The sequence below is a fragment of the Miniopterus schreibersii genome, assembly GCF_964146895.1.
Source record: "Miniopterus schreibersii genome assembly, chromosome: 10".
Taxonomy (NCBI): domain Eukaryota; kingdom Metazoa; phylum Chordata; class Mammalia; order Chiroptera; family Miniopteridae; genus Miniopterus; species Miniopterus schreibersii.
In genome coordinates this window covers 71,012,742-71,030,221 of record NC_138110.1, presented here as the reverse complement: position 1 = coordinate 71,030,221, position 17,480 = coordinate 71,012,742, and the positions used below count along the sequence as shown (strand labels likewise).

The following is a 17,480-nucleotide window of genomic DNA, read 5'->3' as shown; positions in this document are numbered from 1 at the left end:
GCCAAATGAGAAAGAGTAGATCAAGCCTTTCCTCAGAGAGTTTATAGTCAGACAGGGAACTGTACTTGAAAGTCAGGCCACCTGTCACCAGCAGAACCCTGGTTTTCTGGGATATGGCCTTGCAGATCCGTTGGCAGGACTTCTGCCAAAGGAAGTCTTGCTCAGCGGGGTGAGCATAAACCACACGGGAGGAGCACCTGTTCTGGTTGAACCTGGGGTTATGTCTGGCTCTTTCATATATCCTTGGGGGTGGGGATGAGGGTAAGGGTCTTGAGTTCTAGGGCACAGTTGGAAACCAGTGTCCTGGTGTTAAGAACACCATGAGGACTTCTATTAATTATAAAAAAGATATATTTTTTCATGACACCTTTTACCTGCCTCCCTTAATTCTGATTTTTATCCTGTAATATAAAGTTTTTCTGTCTTGCACAGAGGACCCCAGAAATCTTCAAAATAGGAAGTCAGCTGCTTGTAGTCACAACATGTGAAATGCCTTAAGCATGTGGGACCTGAGATAAGACACAGAAACACAAAGATGCCTCTCAAGAACATACATTTTTCTGACATGCATTTGGCAGGCATATTATGGACAGAGCAGAGAGTGGGGCTTGCCATAAAGTTTCTCACAGGGGAGGAACTGTAGAAGATTTTAGTATAGTGTACCTTGAGATTGTAAATGCCATTCTCTACTTATTGTGCTAACTCTGTGATTTACTTTTAGAAATTTATATAGACTATTTAAAAAATACTAATAATGGCATTTCACTTATGCCACAGACCTTTTCCTCTGCAAAAATCTCAGTTATGAACTTAATTCTTGAGAATAGGAAGGCGCTGTGATATATTATAAATCATATTACATTTTCCCCCCTCCCTTACAAAGGCATGGTAGGCTTATTATGAGAAAAAAGCTTTTGTTCAGGATTTTTCAGTGGGAAATACATTTAGACTTGAACAAGATTTAAATGGCAACTTGATAATAGATCGTTTTAGGAGATGGCTGAATGTTTCACTTAAGGATTAGCTCAGATTTTATGTCTTAATTTCCTGAAAAGCATCATGTAGTCATATCAGATTGTCACACACCGTGTTTAGTGATACTCATGCCACTTCTGCTCTGCAGGAGAACTCAGGCACTTTGGACACGGTAGGCGCTGTGGTTGTGGACCATGAAGGGAATGTTGCTGCTGCTGTCTCCAGTGGAGGCCTGGCCCTGAAGCATCCAGGGAGAGTTGGGCAGGTGAGTAATTAGGGAATTCTTAAACTAGCTTTTCAAGTTAAAACATGGGATTTTCTAGCTCACAATTTTTAAACCATAGAGACATTTTTTTCTTTAGAAAAAATAAAATCATTGTTTTTTAACATTTATGTACTGTAAACCATCAATCGGAAACCTTTCCAGGAATCTTTCTAAAAAAAGTTATCTCATAGTAATAGGGTTCTTTCTGATCTCTACCTTTGGTAATCCTGTGTTTTACTATTTTGAACAGGCTGAGCATTTAGTAGACATTTAATAAATGTGTGTTGATTTCCATTTTCTGTCTTTGTAAATGTCATTATCTTCAGGAGCAAGTTCTACCTGACTATATTGCTGCCTGCTTTTTAGGTGGGAAAGTGATTTTAGAGTTACATTTTGTATTTCTTCCATTCAAGGAGCATTTGACCCTCTAAATCCCTCCTCTGATTAAGCATTTTAGCTATTTCATAGACTAACCAGTATTTCAGGTCACTTGGACATCTTTGTACCCCCCACCCCCTGTCATCAAGCTTCAGGACTATACTGAGAATGAAATTTGACAGTTTATTTGATCTAGTAAGCTTTCGGAGTATGAACCAATTTGGCACATTACTTACGGGCTTAATAAATATTTGGTGAGTGAACAAATGAATTGGACACCATCATGGAACCTGTTAAAGTAGTTGCACAGGGTGTGTTTAAGCTCAGTATTTGGACCTCATATTGCATATGGAGCACTACTTGACTGCTTTCTGCCCTTTGTTTCTCATATTTGAAGAGGAGTTGGTGTAGCAGTTGCTTTGGACATGGTGGTTAGTAAGGCTTGGAGCAGAGTGATCTGATTCATGGAGGACATCTTTGCAGAGCCTCAAGTGTTGTTCCTGAGTCTGCCCTTTATTGTGGATAAACCACTCACAGTCCCACGTGGGGAAAGGGAAGGGAAGAATAATTAATTTTGTGCAATTCTTTCTCTACTGTGGAAGGGGATATATGGGGAGTGATTACTCAACTTGTGTGCAATGCTTGGACACAAGCCTTTGTCTGGTCATGGTCTTTTTTCACATTATAAAGTTCTGTGTATTTGTCGACTTTATAAAAAGCCTTTGTCTGGTCATGGTCTTTTTTCACATTATAAAGTTCTGTGTATTTGTCGACTTTGGAGTAAGAAAACCAAGGTTGGCATATCAGTTTTGGATGCCTTGGTGGAGAAGAAGAGAGAAAAGAGAGCAGAGCCCCCTTCATAGCATTGCAGTTCCTATGATTTTCTCACTGTTTTTTGTTTGTTTTGGTTAGCAAAATATCAACAGCACCAAGGATAGTTCTGGACTATGTTAGCAGGATATTACATCGAACAATCTTGAAGCCATTCTGCCACTGCAAAGGGGACTATCCTGGAGAAAGAAATACTTATGTAAAACTTAATGTTTATTTGCGCCACTTGGCTAGTTTATGAATGCACAGTTTGAGAGACGAAAACTCAGGAAAGGGTGTGGAGGAGAGGAGTCAAGGTACTTACAGGAAAATATAGTTGCCGAATTGGATTATATTGCTTGGATAAGGAGATGTGATTAGTCTAGCCTGGAAATATTTAAGCATCAGGTGAGAGGTGAAAGAGCTGTTCTTCTCAGTAATCAGAATAGAGTGTAACAAAATACACAAGCAGATTATTATTTTTTTAAAAAGCAAAGATGATTTTTTAAATGTGCTAAAACTAGATACTGTACAAATGAACTATTTAAAAATTTTAGCATATCACCCTGCTCTAGATATATGATAACAGTTCAGATGGTAAAATGGCAATCTGAATTAGAACTTATTTGCTGCTTTAGCTTACTGTAATATTTATATTTAAAACGGACATGAGAACAAAATTATTATATTCTGCCTCCCCTTAACTCCCACCCTACCCAAATACAAATAGGCAGTTGAGTTTAGTGGAGTGGTTAATGGTATGGACTTTGGATTCAGGTAAGCTTTTAATCTAATTCCACCTTTCCATTTACCAGTCTCCTTACTATGGTCAATATTCAGTGTCTTTAAACTCTACTTTCCACAACTATAAATGGGGATAAATAGCTACCTTACAAAGTTATAGAAGATTAAATGATGTAATGCATTAAATAACTTATCATAGTCCCTTATAACAACAGCTACAGCTACTGTTTATGCTGTGTACGACAGGCACGTTAATTCACATGATACTCCAGCATGGGGGGTGGTGTGTCAGGCCCAGAGAAGATTAATAGTAATAGTAATAATATAATTTATGTGACCTACTTTTACTGTATGATAATAGCTTTAATAAAATTTTACTACTAAAAAGAAGGAAGCTTTTTAAATTGGTTTTTTTTTAGGCCTGCTTAAGGTTGTTATGTTTTATCCAAAGAAGTGAATGAGAGAGAGACAATCAGATTCATTCTTTCTCAGCTCAACCAAATTCAGAAGTTTACAAAATAAGACTTGAGGTCATGAAATTGAAAAGTAGCATAAAGGGAATGTGCTTAGAAGAAAATCGAGGAAGAGTAAGTGTTCTTTCTTTTTTTAAAATATATCTTTATTGATTTCAGAGAGAGAGAGAGAGAAATAGAAACATCAATGTTGAGAGAGTCATTGATTGGCTGCCTCCTGCACGCCCCTGACTGGGGATCAAGCCTGCAACCTGGGCATGTGCCCTGACCGGGAACCGAACCCTGATCGCCTGGATCCTAGGTCGATGCTCAACCGCTGAGCCACGCCCGGCTGGGCCGAATTCTGCATATTTCTATGCTAATGTTTAGCCATTTCCTTACCGATTGACATTTATGTTGTTTTCAGTTTTTCATTCTCACCGAACATGTGCTAAAGCACATGTATTTTCTGGATAGTTAAGGTTTTTTATGACTCTGCTTCTCACTAAGGAGTGGAAAGTTACCTGTTGTAAGTTTCCTCCCAAAGGCACGAGAGTCATCATGGATATTGACAGGATGAATCCAGACATTCTGGGTAGCATTAGTTGGAAACAAAATAGGAATGGTTGACGTATTCTTTTATAAAACCGTAGTAACTTATTATATTTCTGATGGTTTCAGACATGTAAATCTGCTTCACCACTTTACAAAGAGATTACCTTAAGCAGGCCTTTTCCTTCTTTCTTTACACCTGGCAGAACCTAGCACAGTGGTGAGCATATACTGGGTCCTTTGCTACAAACTGTTTGCAGTTCCTATTGTGCCACCCACGGGAGGCATGGAAAAGGCCTCTTAAATGGAGTTTCCTAGAGCATGGCAGGAGGGCTGCTGATATCCCAGCTCCCAGGGCCCTGGTTAATGTAGCTGATTCCTGGCCTAGCCCCCAGACCACTTACTTAGAATATCTGGGAACCAAGGTTGCTATCACTATGATCCCCAAATAATTTGACACATACCTAGTCTGAGAACCACTACTGTAAGGCAACCATAATGATTTCAAGGGGCCAGAAGAGCCACTAGTTGACAAATTACAATGGGGAAAGATTTTTCAGGGAAAGAAAAATTACTGTTGATAAAATTAAGAAACTTTCTTTTGCTATTTTCTGAAAATTTTTAGATTACTGCAATAGTTGAAAATATAGTTTCGATAGTGTTAGAATGTTATTTGGATAGGTTTTATACATCCTCTGGTATTATTACCCAGTTGATATACATCATTGTTAAATTTATTAGATGGGTATGATTTTTGTCTTCTGTTGAAAGCCAGTAATTACATATAATGTTTCTGAAATATTATATTTCTCTATTTTCTTTTTCCCCCAGGCTGCTCTTTATGGATGTGGCTGCTGGGCTGAAAATACTGGAGCTCATAATCCCTACTCCACAGCTGTGAGTACCTCAGGTATTTGCTGCTTTCATGACCATTTTTCATAACTTCAACCTTGTAGGTCATTTAATGATTGAAAACAATATTTTTATGTAAGCATAAAGCATGTGCTGAGACACTGCATAGACAAGAGCACTGATGCGTAAAAGATCTTTGATATTTGAGAGCTTTTAAGGATTGTTTCACAATGTAAGTATCACAGTGTAAATGCTTTTCTAACATTTCAACACAATTCTGGAGTTAACTGTAACTTAATAATATTTTTATGGTTTGTTTTTTTCTCTAATGACTCATGATAGTGCCAAATTTAGATCACAGATATAAAAGTAGCAAGGCATTTCAGAACTGAGATATTCTCTTGAGTAAAATGTTCACATAAAACTTATAAGGTATATTTCAAAATGTATAGTTTATGACATCCAGTCCCCTACACTTTTAATAAAAATGTACATCTTCATTTTGTACTTGTATTTAAAAAGTTATCACTTAGAAGTGTGTGTGTGTGTGTGTGTGTGTGTGTGTGTGTGTGTGTTTGGGGGGGGGGGTGAATTTTAATGGGCAGAATGGTTGGTGTCTAGATCCAAGTTTTTATATGCTAGTGCCAGATGTACTGAAGCCTTTTCTTTTAATGTGGTGATATGCATGGCTGACAAAATAATATTGGTTTATATTGACAAAATAATATTGGTTTGCCTTTACCTATCAAGTTACAGTCCCAGGCTTTGGTTTACCCCCAGACCCTGAGCTGGTATTAGTAGGGAGGATTGATCTGGCTGCCTTTGCCTTCCTTTCCCTCTTCAGTCCGCTTGCCGCCTTCTCTTTGTAACTCCTGACTCTTTCTGGGATCTCTGATGCAGGTGACTGTTTTCTTTCTGTAGCATAGAGTCTGGAATTCTTTTGTTTTTTCCTGCTTCTCTGACCTGCTCTATCTTTGCCTTCTTCACAGATTCTTCCCATTGCTGACAGCCCCAGATTTGGCCCCTGTGGCTTTCCTTCATCTCACTGTGTGCGTTCTATTGGTGATTTGGTGTTATTGCTGTGTTCCCATGATTTCAGCAGTTCTCTCTTAGGGTAATGGCTTCCGTGTCTATCTCTACTCTGCACTTCTCCCTTGAGGCCCATGTGAGTCATTACCTACTTCCTATTGAATGTGCCCCTGTGGGTGTCATGTATCAGCAGACTCAACAAAATGTCTTGTTTCTTACCCCTACTCCTGGGCCACCTTTCTCCTGTATTCCCCATCTCTTCTGTTGCCATCACTATCCTGTTCTTTGCTCAGACTTGAAATCTGGGTTTCTGCCGACTGGACCCTGTCATTTCAGGTCCATATTATCCTGCCTGACAATTGTAGCAAGTAGTCTCCTGACCTAGATTCATTCCTTGTATCAATGGAAAAATAAGACTGTCCTACCAGGTGAAATCCAAACATAAATTAGTGTTGAGTCTAAACTGCAGTAATATAATGGGCAAAAATTTGTTTTCAGCCTTTTAATTTTGAAGAGGTGAGCATAATATAATAATATGAGTTAATTTTTAATTTAATACTGGTAGCACGTGGAAACCTTTACACATTATATTTTAGAGTTAGCTTGTGCTCATAATTATGTATCTCCCCATGTTTGTGAAAAATTGTGGTATTTTAATAAACTGAAGTCTAAAATAGATAATTCATTATTTCATCTTTATTTTCTCCAAGAAGTATCAGTTTGTATTATGTGTCAGTTTTATTGTTGGTCAATATGTTGTTCAGTGAATTGATTTGCTGTTCTTTAAATGTTACTCTCATGTCTAGATGTTAGGAAACCTAGATTCTACTTTTAAGCTGAAATTCTGAGAGCCCGTCTGTGTCACTTTGGAAAAGAAATTCAATTTCTTTGGGATATTCCACTCCCCCACCCACTCCCTTTTAAGTTGGTGATGTGGAAGTTGGGATAAGAACACATTTACTGGATTTGATTCTGTTAAGTAGAATGCAGTGGGTAGTGGCTAAAGCTAAAATTGTAAAATTAAGGTCTTTTTCCCTTCTCTTTGGCTAGATCCTTCTTTGCCTACCTTGCAATAATTGAAGATAGTTTCATACGACTAAAGAAAAGTTTAGGTTTCCAGTTCATGCCTCTTTGACTTGGGTGCCCAGCTCACCATGTTACATCCTTCCCAAGTGTGGACTAACCATCGTCAGTGCTCAGAACCTGAAGATACTAGAGCAGGTCTCCAGTTCCTTCCATCTGTGGGACTTCTGTGATTGCTTCACCCTTATTTTTCCTGGGGCTGTTGCTATGAGATTGACAATGGAAAAACATGGCAGAGTTGGGTGTTCAAGTCAGAAGAAAGGTGGAGCGCAGAATTTTGCAATTGTTTGGCCAAAATAAAAAAGACTTGTGCCTTAGGCTGTTGCAGAAAATCCAGAGACCTGGCCTACATTTTAGGTTTATAGTTTTTGGAAGGTGATAATTGAAAGGCAGAGGGAAGACAGTTAGTTATGGTCAGGGTAGGGCTCTCCCAGGGCCAGGCAGGACGTGGTCATTAGCCTGAGGGATAAATTCCAGCATCTTGCTCTCATCCCTGGGTGGGGAGGAAATGAGTAGGGAGTGGGGACAAGGATAGGGTGGCACGAGCTGACCTTGCAGACTGACTAATGGTCTGGAATCATGGAGATTTGCCTCGCCAAGGAAGGGGCAGAGTAGATACCTGGGTCCATGTTCAGACTCCTTTACTCATTGGCTGTGATCCTGGCAAGCAGTTATTTATAAAACAGGAATAATATCTACCTTAATATTTAAGAGGATTTAGGGAGTTGACATATGAAAGGTACCTAGCACACTTCTTGGTCCTGAGTATTGGCTCAATACTTAACTGTATTTTGTTGAATCTAAGGCACCATCTTTTATAAGATACACCATTATTTAAAAAAATACTAGTTGATTCATTTTTCTTTTTTCTTTTTACTGTGGTAAGGACATGTAACATGAGATCTACCTTCTTTGCAAATAGTTTTTACCATTTTAACCATTTAAAAATTAAAGTGTAGTTGGTATGTTAGTTTTAGGTGTACAACATAGTGATTTGACATTTATGTACCCTACGAAGTGATCGCCACAATAAGTCCGTCATCGTACAAAGTTATGACAATGTGATTGACTACATTCCTTATGATGTGTACTATATCCCAATTCCTTACTTATTTTATAACTGGAAGTTTGTGCCTCTTGATCCCCTTCACATTTTTCACCCTACCCTTCTTCCCTCTGGCAACTGTGAATCTGTTTCTGTTTTGTTTTGTTTTTTAGATTTCATATATAAGTGAAATCATATGGTATTTGTCTTTCTCTATTCAACTTATTTCATTTAGCATGATACTCTCTAGGTCCTTCCATGTTGTCACAAATGACAAGATTTTATTCTTTAATATGGCTGAGTAATATTCCATTGTGTATAATAATGGATGCAATGAGCTGAAACACATCAAATATATAAAAATCCATAAATTAACTTTTTTCTATGAACAAATGAAGTACCATATATATGCTGCCTCCCACAATTTTTGCCAGCCTGGGCCTCTCCCCTGAACTCAGCTATTCAACTGCTTGTTCAAAGTCTGCACTTACTTTCCTTACCTGACATCACAAATTTAGCATGTCCAAATATGAGCTCTTGATATTGCCCTCCCCTGCCCACCTGCTTCTCCTGCAGTCTTTCCCACACAGCAGAGGGCAACTCCAGCCTCCAGTGGCTCAGGCCAAAATCTTGGAGTCATGCTTGACCTTGACCCTCTCTTCTTTTCTATCTCACCCACGTGCAGAGCACCAGCAAACCCTCTCTACTCTCCTCTCTAAATATATTTAAACTCTGACCTCTTCTTAGCAACTCCACTACTCGCAACAGGTGTAAAGTGCTGCCTTCTCTAGCAGGGTTATTGCAGTAGACCCTGGCTGGCCTCTTGGTTTTTCCTCTTTCGCCCTTTATTCAGTTCTCAGCACAGGAGTTGCTATTCAAACCTGTCAAATTGTGTGTTATACGTGCTCTGTGAACTGTCTGACTGCCTCCCATCTTACCCGAAGGAAAAACCAAAGTCCTTATGAAGGGCCCGTGAGGCCTTCTATGAAGTGCTCCCTCCTTCCCCTGGGACTTCAGCGCTGGCTTTTCTTCCTGCACCCATTCAGGTTAGGTACAGTGGCTGTTTTGACGCACATCAAACTTGTCAGGCATACTCCCGCCTCTGCTTGAGTCGTTTCGTCCCCCTTTAGCTCTCTACCCTCAGTGTCTTAAGCCTCTGCCCCTGACCTTACCAGCTCTTTATTCAGAAAATTCGCCTGCTCTCTGACCTCTTCCCTGACCGCCCCATTTAAACATGTAAATCTTCTCTCAGCCAACATTTCCTACCCTCCTTCCACGTTCTATTTTTCCCCATAGTACATATTATTGTCTAATACTTATTGCTTTTATGTCTTTATATTTCTTTATTTTCTACCCTACTCTACTATAAAACTCCATGAAAGTTGGAATTTTCATTAGTTTTCTTCACTGATGTGTGAATGATGCTCATCAGCTAGTGCCTTTGATGCTTTTTGAATGAATTGATGTGAATAAAATATGAACAAATAAATACGTTCAGGTGGTATATTACTCAGCTTGGGCTGCTATAACAAAATAGCATAGACTGTGTGACTTAAACAACAGATGCTCTCAACTCTAGAGGCTGGGAAGTCCAAGATCCTGGTGCCCACAGATTGGGTGTCTGGTTAGGGCTCTCTTCTAGGACAGGAACCTACGAAGGGTGTGGCTTGCAGATGGGCACCTTTTTGCTGTGTCCTCACAGGGCAGGCAGGGAGAGAGTTCTGGTCCCTCTTTCTCTCTTATAAGGACATTAATCCCATTATAGGGTGCCCACCCTCATGACCTCATCTAACCTTCCCCAAAATACCATCATTTGGGGTTTAGGGCTTTAACATGAATTTACTTGGAGTTGGGGTTGTTTCATTTTTTAGAGGGAGCAAACATTCAGTTTATAACAAGTGGAGTGGGCTAGTTCAAACCCAGGTGAGTCAGGGCTGAGAGGAAGTTAAGGGAAGGGTTGGGAGTGGTGTATTCTGAGGAGAACAGAGGATACCTGAAGAAAGGGTTGAGTGTGAGGTATACGGGACTTAATTTGGGATGTTATGTGGTGGTATTTAGGTGGTCTGAAAGAAGTATTTAACTTTTCTTTTGTATAAAGCGGGGACCCTTTATGCTCATTCTTTGGAAGATAGATGAAGACAGATAAGTCATCCCTGAGGTTGCTCTGGAGTGATGAGCAGTGACTCAGACAGTGAGAGTCAAAGCTGGTCAAGGAGTTTTGTATGTTGTTAGTTCTCCTGGGGTGGAACCCAGACTCTTCAGCACACCCTGGTGCCTTTATCTGCCTCATTGGGCAGTGCTGCTTCTCACTTAAATGGCTGCCACTGGGGCTTCTCAGAAGCATCTTGTCCTTGGAAATAATAAACTTTCATAATCTTGTCACACTCGATAAGATTCTCAGAGGGCCCAGGATAAGGAGCCACCATTCAGCTAGAATAATTTGGGATATAATATGTAGGGTTTTGGAATAATGGCATGAGAAACCTTTTTGTGAATTATGATTTCTAGATATGAGCATAGATAAAACCGTGACATTTGTAAACATCCTCTTAAAAGCACTTGACTCTTTGGACTGTTTTAGTTCGTTGAGGGAGGAAGAAGTCTTGTTTATTTACAGATAACTGAGTATATAAAGTATCAGCAACATTTCCAAGAACTAAAGTAATTATCTGGGACCGGAATTCTATTCTGAGACTTGCTTACTCTAATTAGGTCATTTCGTATCTACAATATGTAATATAATAATATTAATATATTATGTCCTACTTTTTATATAAGTAAAGTCATTGATGATTCAAAATAAAGTAGAATTCTGAATTATGCTAGGTCATTTCCTAGGAAGTCAGTTCAGTGTAACAGCCTTGGTTATCATGTATCTTAGAGGTTTTATTGTTTATGTTTATTTTATTTTTTATTAAGCATTTTTAATGTTGACATTATTGAAGTCTGGTGTTCCCACACTGGGAGTCGCACCCAGACTGCCTGGGTTAGAGGTTTTAAATGAGTGGATTTTTTTCTGAATGTGAAATAATACATGTTCATTGAAAGGAATTTGGAAAATGAAACTGACAATTTTGTCATCCTGTGATAACGTGTTAATATTCTTGATAGGTTTTTGGTAGATAAAACAACAATTCTGCTTAGCTTGTGTTATGATTTATCCATTTAATATTTATAATGAACCTTTTTATGTATCATTAAATATCATTCAACACATACTTTTCAAGGCTCTGAAGGCTGTCTTTTTATGCATACCTGAGTTCAGGTATTTTGCTTTTATGTAAGATGGCTTGTAATTGCTCTTGTACTATAAAATAACAGCTCTTTTAGAGGCTGTTCTCTTGTGCCCTCATCTGGGTGTGATAAAAGGGAAGTAAAGGTAGTCCTTGTCCTCAAAGGGAATCAGATCTCGGGCCTTACTTGACAATATAAGGAGGTTTTCTGCCAGCTTAGGTATAGCCCTGAATGAGGCTCTGCTGTGTCCCTGTACCTCGGGGTCACTGCAGGCACTTCAGTGCACCTGACGGCTTGAGTGTTGTTGCAGCCATTAGTACATCTCCCATCCTGCTGTACATCCTGTCCCCAAAGTCCCACCCAGACTGGTTGCCTTTCAACTGAGCCCCAGCCACAGCACTCACATACTCACTGAAGTGTCCCCAGCACCCCAGGAGAGTAAGGACATCGTGAAGAAAAACAGGTCTCTTTCTGAGATTGTAGATGTGGGTGTAGTGCATCAGATGCCCCCCGAGATGTTCTTTTGATGTTTGTACTTTCTCAGAATATGTTTTTTGCCAGATACTTAGCATTGCTTTGTTGTTGTTTGGTGAAAGAACAGATTTCTACCTTAAAGACACAAGGTGGAGCGATGGCAGAAACAGAAGCGTAAGATCAAGCGATGGGTTAAAAGCCAGTGCTGTGATCCTCAGTGTAATTCTGCCTTTGATTCGTCTCACTGGAAAGAATGCCGTTCCTTCCATTGTCGAGCACTACCTGCTGTCAGTTGGAGAGGGAGTTAAGTTGAGCAACTTGTCAAAGACTTTCTAAGCTCCCTTCATATGGTTCACAGAAACAGAGCTGGATTTTCATTTCTTCTTTCATTCAACAGGAGTCCCTTTCATGTTTGAAAATTGAAAACGCGTGTTCTTCAGTGTGGAGCGAGGATGTGTGTGCCCTCTGGCACACCTGTTTCTAATTTCCTGACTTGAAAGCAGAACCCATCAAAAGGAGCAGAAAAACAATTTCTTTCTGACACGCTGCTTCGTGTTCCTTACTGGACTGAAGGCCTTCGTGGCTTTGCCATCTTAGTTCCTTCTTTAGAAGGTTCTTGTTGGAGGCAGAGTTCACTCAATATAAGCAGTGCCTTTTATAACACAGGGCCGTATGGGGTATTATTTTGTTGTGGTGGTTCTTTTCAGCTCAGGAAATTTACTTGAAATAAGATTTTATTTTTAAAAAAATACATAAGAAGGTCTTAAAATATTTAAATGTTAAGTTTAGCTGGGAAGTATATGTTGGAAGGGTACATGTAAGCTGATCGGTGAGCCGATTGGCCAGGAATAGGGTTTGGTCGAGCATGTGAATGTTTAAATTCCAGAGTACTGTTTAACATAAATCAAATATTTCCAATGCATTACTTCAGATTTGTGTGCACTTTAAAGTCTTGCCAGCTTAAATGACTGTGAGGCACAATATGTTGACTTGGAGTTCTGTAAATTGATAATTTGTTGCTATGAAAGTTGTACATGGTATAACTCATCACTTTCTGAAGGTACACAGTATATCTGATGTTGGCAAGCTGTTATGAAAAAAATTGATTCCCAGGAAATCCAGGGCTTTAGCTCTTAGTTCTCAAAGTGTGGATCTTCGGTTCCTATTACGATTTCCCTGTACCTTTTCCGTATAAGGGACATGGTTCTCTGTGCCCAAACTTTGGTTTAGGCCTCCTATTTTTGATAGTTATTTGGGATAATGATTTTAGTGGTATACCTTCTGAGACAGTTTCCCAGGCTGTTTTTTTTAAACATGTACTTTCCCCCCACACTTTAGTATGTATGAATCACCTGTTAAAATGCAGGTCATGATCCAGTGAGTCGGGGAGGGGCTTGGGATTCTGCATTTTTCAAAGCTCCCAGGTGATTCCAGTGCTACTAGTCCATAGATCATATTTTAAGTAGCAAGACGTTTCTGTGGGCAAAGTGATGCTGTCCCCAGCTGTGCCTTGCCTGTAACACTAATTGCATACAACTTACCTGTCTCTTCTGTCACCGTGTTTTGGTGAATCTAAAGCTAAGGTGGTCTGGTGTGTGTCCTTGACCCTAGGTATCCCTGAGAGCATTAACAGATACATTAATAAGTGACCATATGGGCCAGCATGGATAGGGACCACTGAGACAGAATAATTGTGCTAACAGAAGATGTATTTGTTCCCAGACTTTTCTAGGACACACCTAGCCATGATATATATCAGCCAAGATTCTTGTTGCAAACAGAAGTGGGTAAAACAGACTGCTAACTGTAAAAGGTGCTGATAGAGGGGTTAGAAAGACATGATGTTGAATCAGATGTTTTATTTTAACCAGCTCTGTCCATGGTGGCTGGTTAATTTGGGCAAAAAGATTTATTGGTAAATCATGGAGAAAAAGTGGAGACACGTAAATGTAAGATGTAGAAACGGTCAGTATGCATTTTTATTAACTTGTTGAATCCATGTCGTGGTCCTCATCAGTGAATCACAGCACAATCTCACCTACAATGTAACACATCACCACCAAAGGATACCTTCCATTTTTATTTTTAGAAGGTTTTGTTCATATCATGAACATTTATTTGGGCTTGTATTTGTGATTTGGCTTTGATTAAAAAAATTTTTAACAAGCACTGGCTAGTAGAAAGAAAGCATGGGTAGCTATTTTTAAAAAAAAAAACTAAGTTAGACATCAAAAATTAGAGACTTCATTAAAATCCCACAGTGGTATTTTAGGTGTACACATACCCACATTGAATGGAAAAGCAGGTGCATTCCTGAGGCAGTTTGGGGTAGGGGAGATCATGGGCTTGGGACTCAGGCTTAGGTTTGAATCATAATGGAGGGAGCAGGTTCAAAGGGTATGTCCACCTGTCCCAGGGCTGGGACAGCTTTCTTTATGGAGGGAAACATACAGATATGCTAGTTATCATTGATGTTATCACTTTGTACCATTGCATCTCCTGTTAGCTGGGACTGAGTGTTGTATGTTTTGTAATGCTGAGGAGTTCTGTTTTCTCCATCTCTTTCTCTATATTCTAACCTTAAGTGAGAATGTTTTCCTGACTCTTCATAATTTCCTGCTAAATTATATGTGTTGTAATTCATCATATTAATCATTGTTTACTAATATTGATGATAAAATAATTAACTCGATTGAATTCTACTATGACAATGTGTTGCTTACTTCTCAAAACTCTAAAAGACTATGTGACCCCTATAGCTAAAGTAGCTAATAAAATTCATGTCAGAGGATAATAAGGATTTAAAATTTACTGAGCATTTGTTTCATCTGCGTTCTTTCTTATCTTTAAAATTTAGATATGACTCTGCTTTACCTGTTAAACTTTCTTTCTCATGCTAAAGGAAATTCAGTGGAATATAGAAATATAGTATTCTTAATGGAAATATTTTTCAAATACTTGTCTTACACATCTTCATTTGTGTGATTTGTGTTATCTACTTTGATTTTATTTTACATCTTAGCAGTACTTCCTTCTTTGTAGCTTTTCCCATCAGAATTGTAGCCTGTTTGCATTTGGAGTAATCACAAGCAATACAGACTTGGGCTATTCTTAGAGCAACTTTTGCAGGTAAACCCTGCCCATGTCATCAGGTTCATGGATAATTTTCAGCAACTCACTATGTGTATTGCACAGGTAATTTTAATTTTGATCTACAAGTCTGGGCAACTCTTCTTAGAAGGTCTTAGCTATCATCATTCACTTCATTTCTTTATTTATTGTCATCGCATTGTCCACTGTTTGGGACAGTTTCTTGAGGCAGGAGTGTATGTTTCTTTTTCTGTCCCTGTTGAGAATCCCTTCTCTCCTTACCCATCTGGTGGAGCCTGGTTCATGCTTCAAGGCTGAGCTCAAATGTCTTCTCTTTTCTGCAGCCTCCCTCCCTCCTTCCGGCCCAGCCCCCGGGTTTATTCCCTCCATAGTCAGGGTGCCATGACTGCAGCACTTACTACTCCTATGGTATAAGTTGTTCCTTGCCACAAAAACTGGTTGCTCTTTGAGGAAGAGGCTTGCGGCTTAACAATATAGTTGGTACTCAGTAAATATCTGTTGAATTGAATTCAGTAACCCTTTGCATAGTTTGAAGTGCTGTCAAACAGATTCTGGTTGCCAAAATGACTTACTTGTTCCACATCGGTAAATCAGCGCTAGTGCTCCTGCTTGTTGAAGAGCTTTAGATATTTGTGCTGGAGGCTCTGTTCTATTGAAGAAAGGGGTGGTTTTGTTGTCAGTGAGAATAGCACCAGATGTTAGCCCGGTAGAATCAGACTGGACCTCGGTTCAGCAACCTTGGTACTTGAGTTCTGCCTAGGAAAGAATTCAGAGGCAAGACTCAAACTATAAGAGAAAGTTTATTTAGAAAGTCACAGAGGTAGAAGAAATGGGCTCAGGAAACAAGTTACAGAGGCAAAAGAAGGGCCCTTGGAGCTTAGGAGAGAGAAGGGTAAAGGTAACGTGCCTGGGCCTGGGGTAAGAGGGCAAGGAGGGGAAAGGCACAGGTGTGCTCCCAAGAATCAGGGTTTTTAAGGGTGGGGTTTTAGGGGAGGTCCCAGGGGAGGATTTCAATAGAATATCAGTTTTCCAGGCGGTCTCTACTGATTGGTTGATGCCAGGGCAGGGGGTCATTAGTCATTGCAGCTGGTCCTGATATCAGCCATGGCATCACTTGTCTGGTTTTGCTGCTTTTCTGGGCCTGGAGCTGAAATACAACTGAGGTCTAGATGTATTTGAAGTGGGTCAGAACCTCATTGTCCTGGGGGCTAATACTTAAGGGCTATTCTCCACTTTGCCTAGCTTGTTCCCCCTCTAAGGGGGTCTAACCCACATGACTCACAGCATGCGAGGGGAGGTAAAGTCAGGGGAGGGTCCAAGTCACGTGACCAGCAACAAGCTAGGGGAAGAAAGGTCACCCTGTGGTAAGGTTCTTGTTTTTCCAGTTCTGTCCATTGCTAGGCACCTGCGGCTTTCTACCCTGATGATGACCTTCTGTACCTGGCCCATTGTTCCTGCTCTGCTCATGTCTGTCTAACTGCATACCATAGTTTAATTCTAGTTTAGTTTAGTTTTAATGAAATCCATTAGAGTTTTCACACATTTCTATTACTGAAGTAATTAGAAGGCTTTGGGCTGCAAATAATAGAAACCACAACTCAAACCAACTTCAACAAAAGGGAATGGTATGATTTCACATACGAGGAAGTTCTGAGGTTGGTGGACTCCAGGATTGGCTGGTTCAGGAGCTCCACTAATGGCATCAAAGATCCAGTTCTCCACATTCCTTGCTTGCTCTGTTGTCATCATTGGTGACCTCTTTCTCAGGCTGGTGGCAGAATGACTACTGCATTGTTTAAAAAAACAACAAAGTCATCCCATAAAAAACTAGAGAAGGAAAAAAAAATCTCTTTGTAGTTCTTTTCTAGGAGTGAGGAACACTTTCCTCAGAAGCTACCCAGCAGACTTCTTACATTTTATTGATCGGCTAATGTTGGGTCACATGCCCATTCCTGAGCTAATCACTGACAATGGGGAATTAGCCATGAACTAATCATGGGCATATGCCATACCTGTGGGTCAGGTACATGACTGTGGGTGGGGAGAGAAGAAAGCAGAAAAACTCGGGATTCTGTTAGCTATGAGAAGGAAATAGATACTGTGCAGGTATCACCAATATTCTACTAAACTTGCATTTGCCATCATTTTGTAATCATAAGTATGAGAACAGCTATGATTTGTTGAGAAACTGTGCTAGGTACTTTTTACAGAGTGATTCCCATTTTCAGACAAGAAATCTGAGGTTTAGAAAGGTCAAACAGGGTCTGAGTGCCTAAAGAATTTAAAGAATCTTCACTCGATAGTAGAGAAAGGTGAAAAAGAAGATGGGCCAAATTGGAATATAATCACCCATTGTTCTACTAGAAATGCTATAGGTTAGGTATTTAGAGTTAAAACATGTTTAGTTATCATTTAAATCTGTCTTTACCAAAGCCAAGGCTCTTGCCATTATTTTTGGCTAACAGAGAGCTTGGCT

General features: G+C 39.7%; 1 protein-coding gene across 9 annotated transcripts in view; it reads left to right on the top strand.

Moving 5' to 3' along the window:
* TASP1 (taspase 1) overlaps nucleotides 1-17,480 on the top strand; it is a 271,602-nt gene that overhangs the window by 74,892 nt on the left and 179,230 nt on the right. For 7 of the 9 annotated variants that reach the window (XM_081148213.1, XM_081148214.1, XM_081148212.1 and 4 more), the window contains 2 exons: nucleotides 1,124-1,240; nucleotides 5,008-5,086. In XM_081148213.1, coding sequence (XP_081004339.1) covers nucleotides 1,124-1,240; nucleotides 5,008-5,086 — 196 coding nt within the window. The remainder of the gene's footprint in view (nucleotides 1-1,123; nucleotides 1,241-5,007; nucleotides 5,087-17,480) is intronic. The other 2 variants (XR_013999595.1, XR_013999596.1) reach the window with 1 other exon arrangement.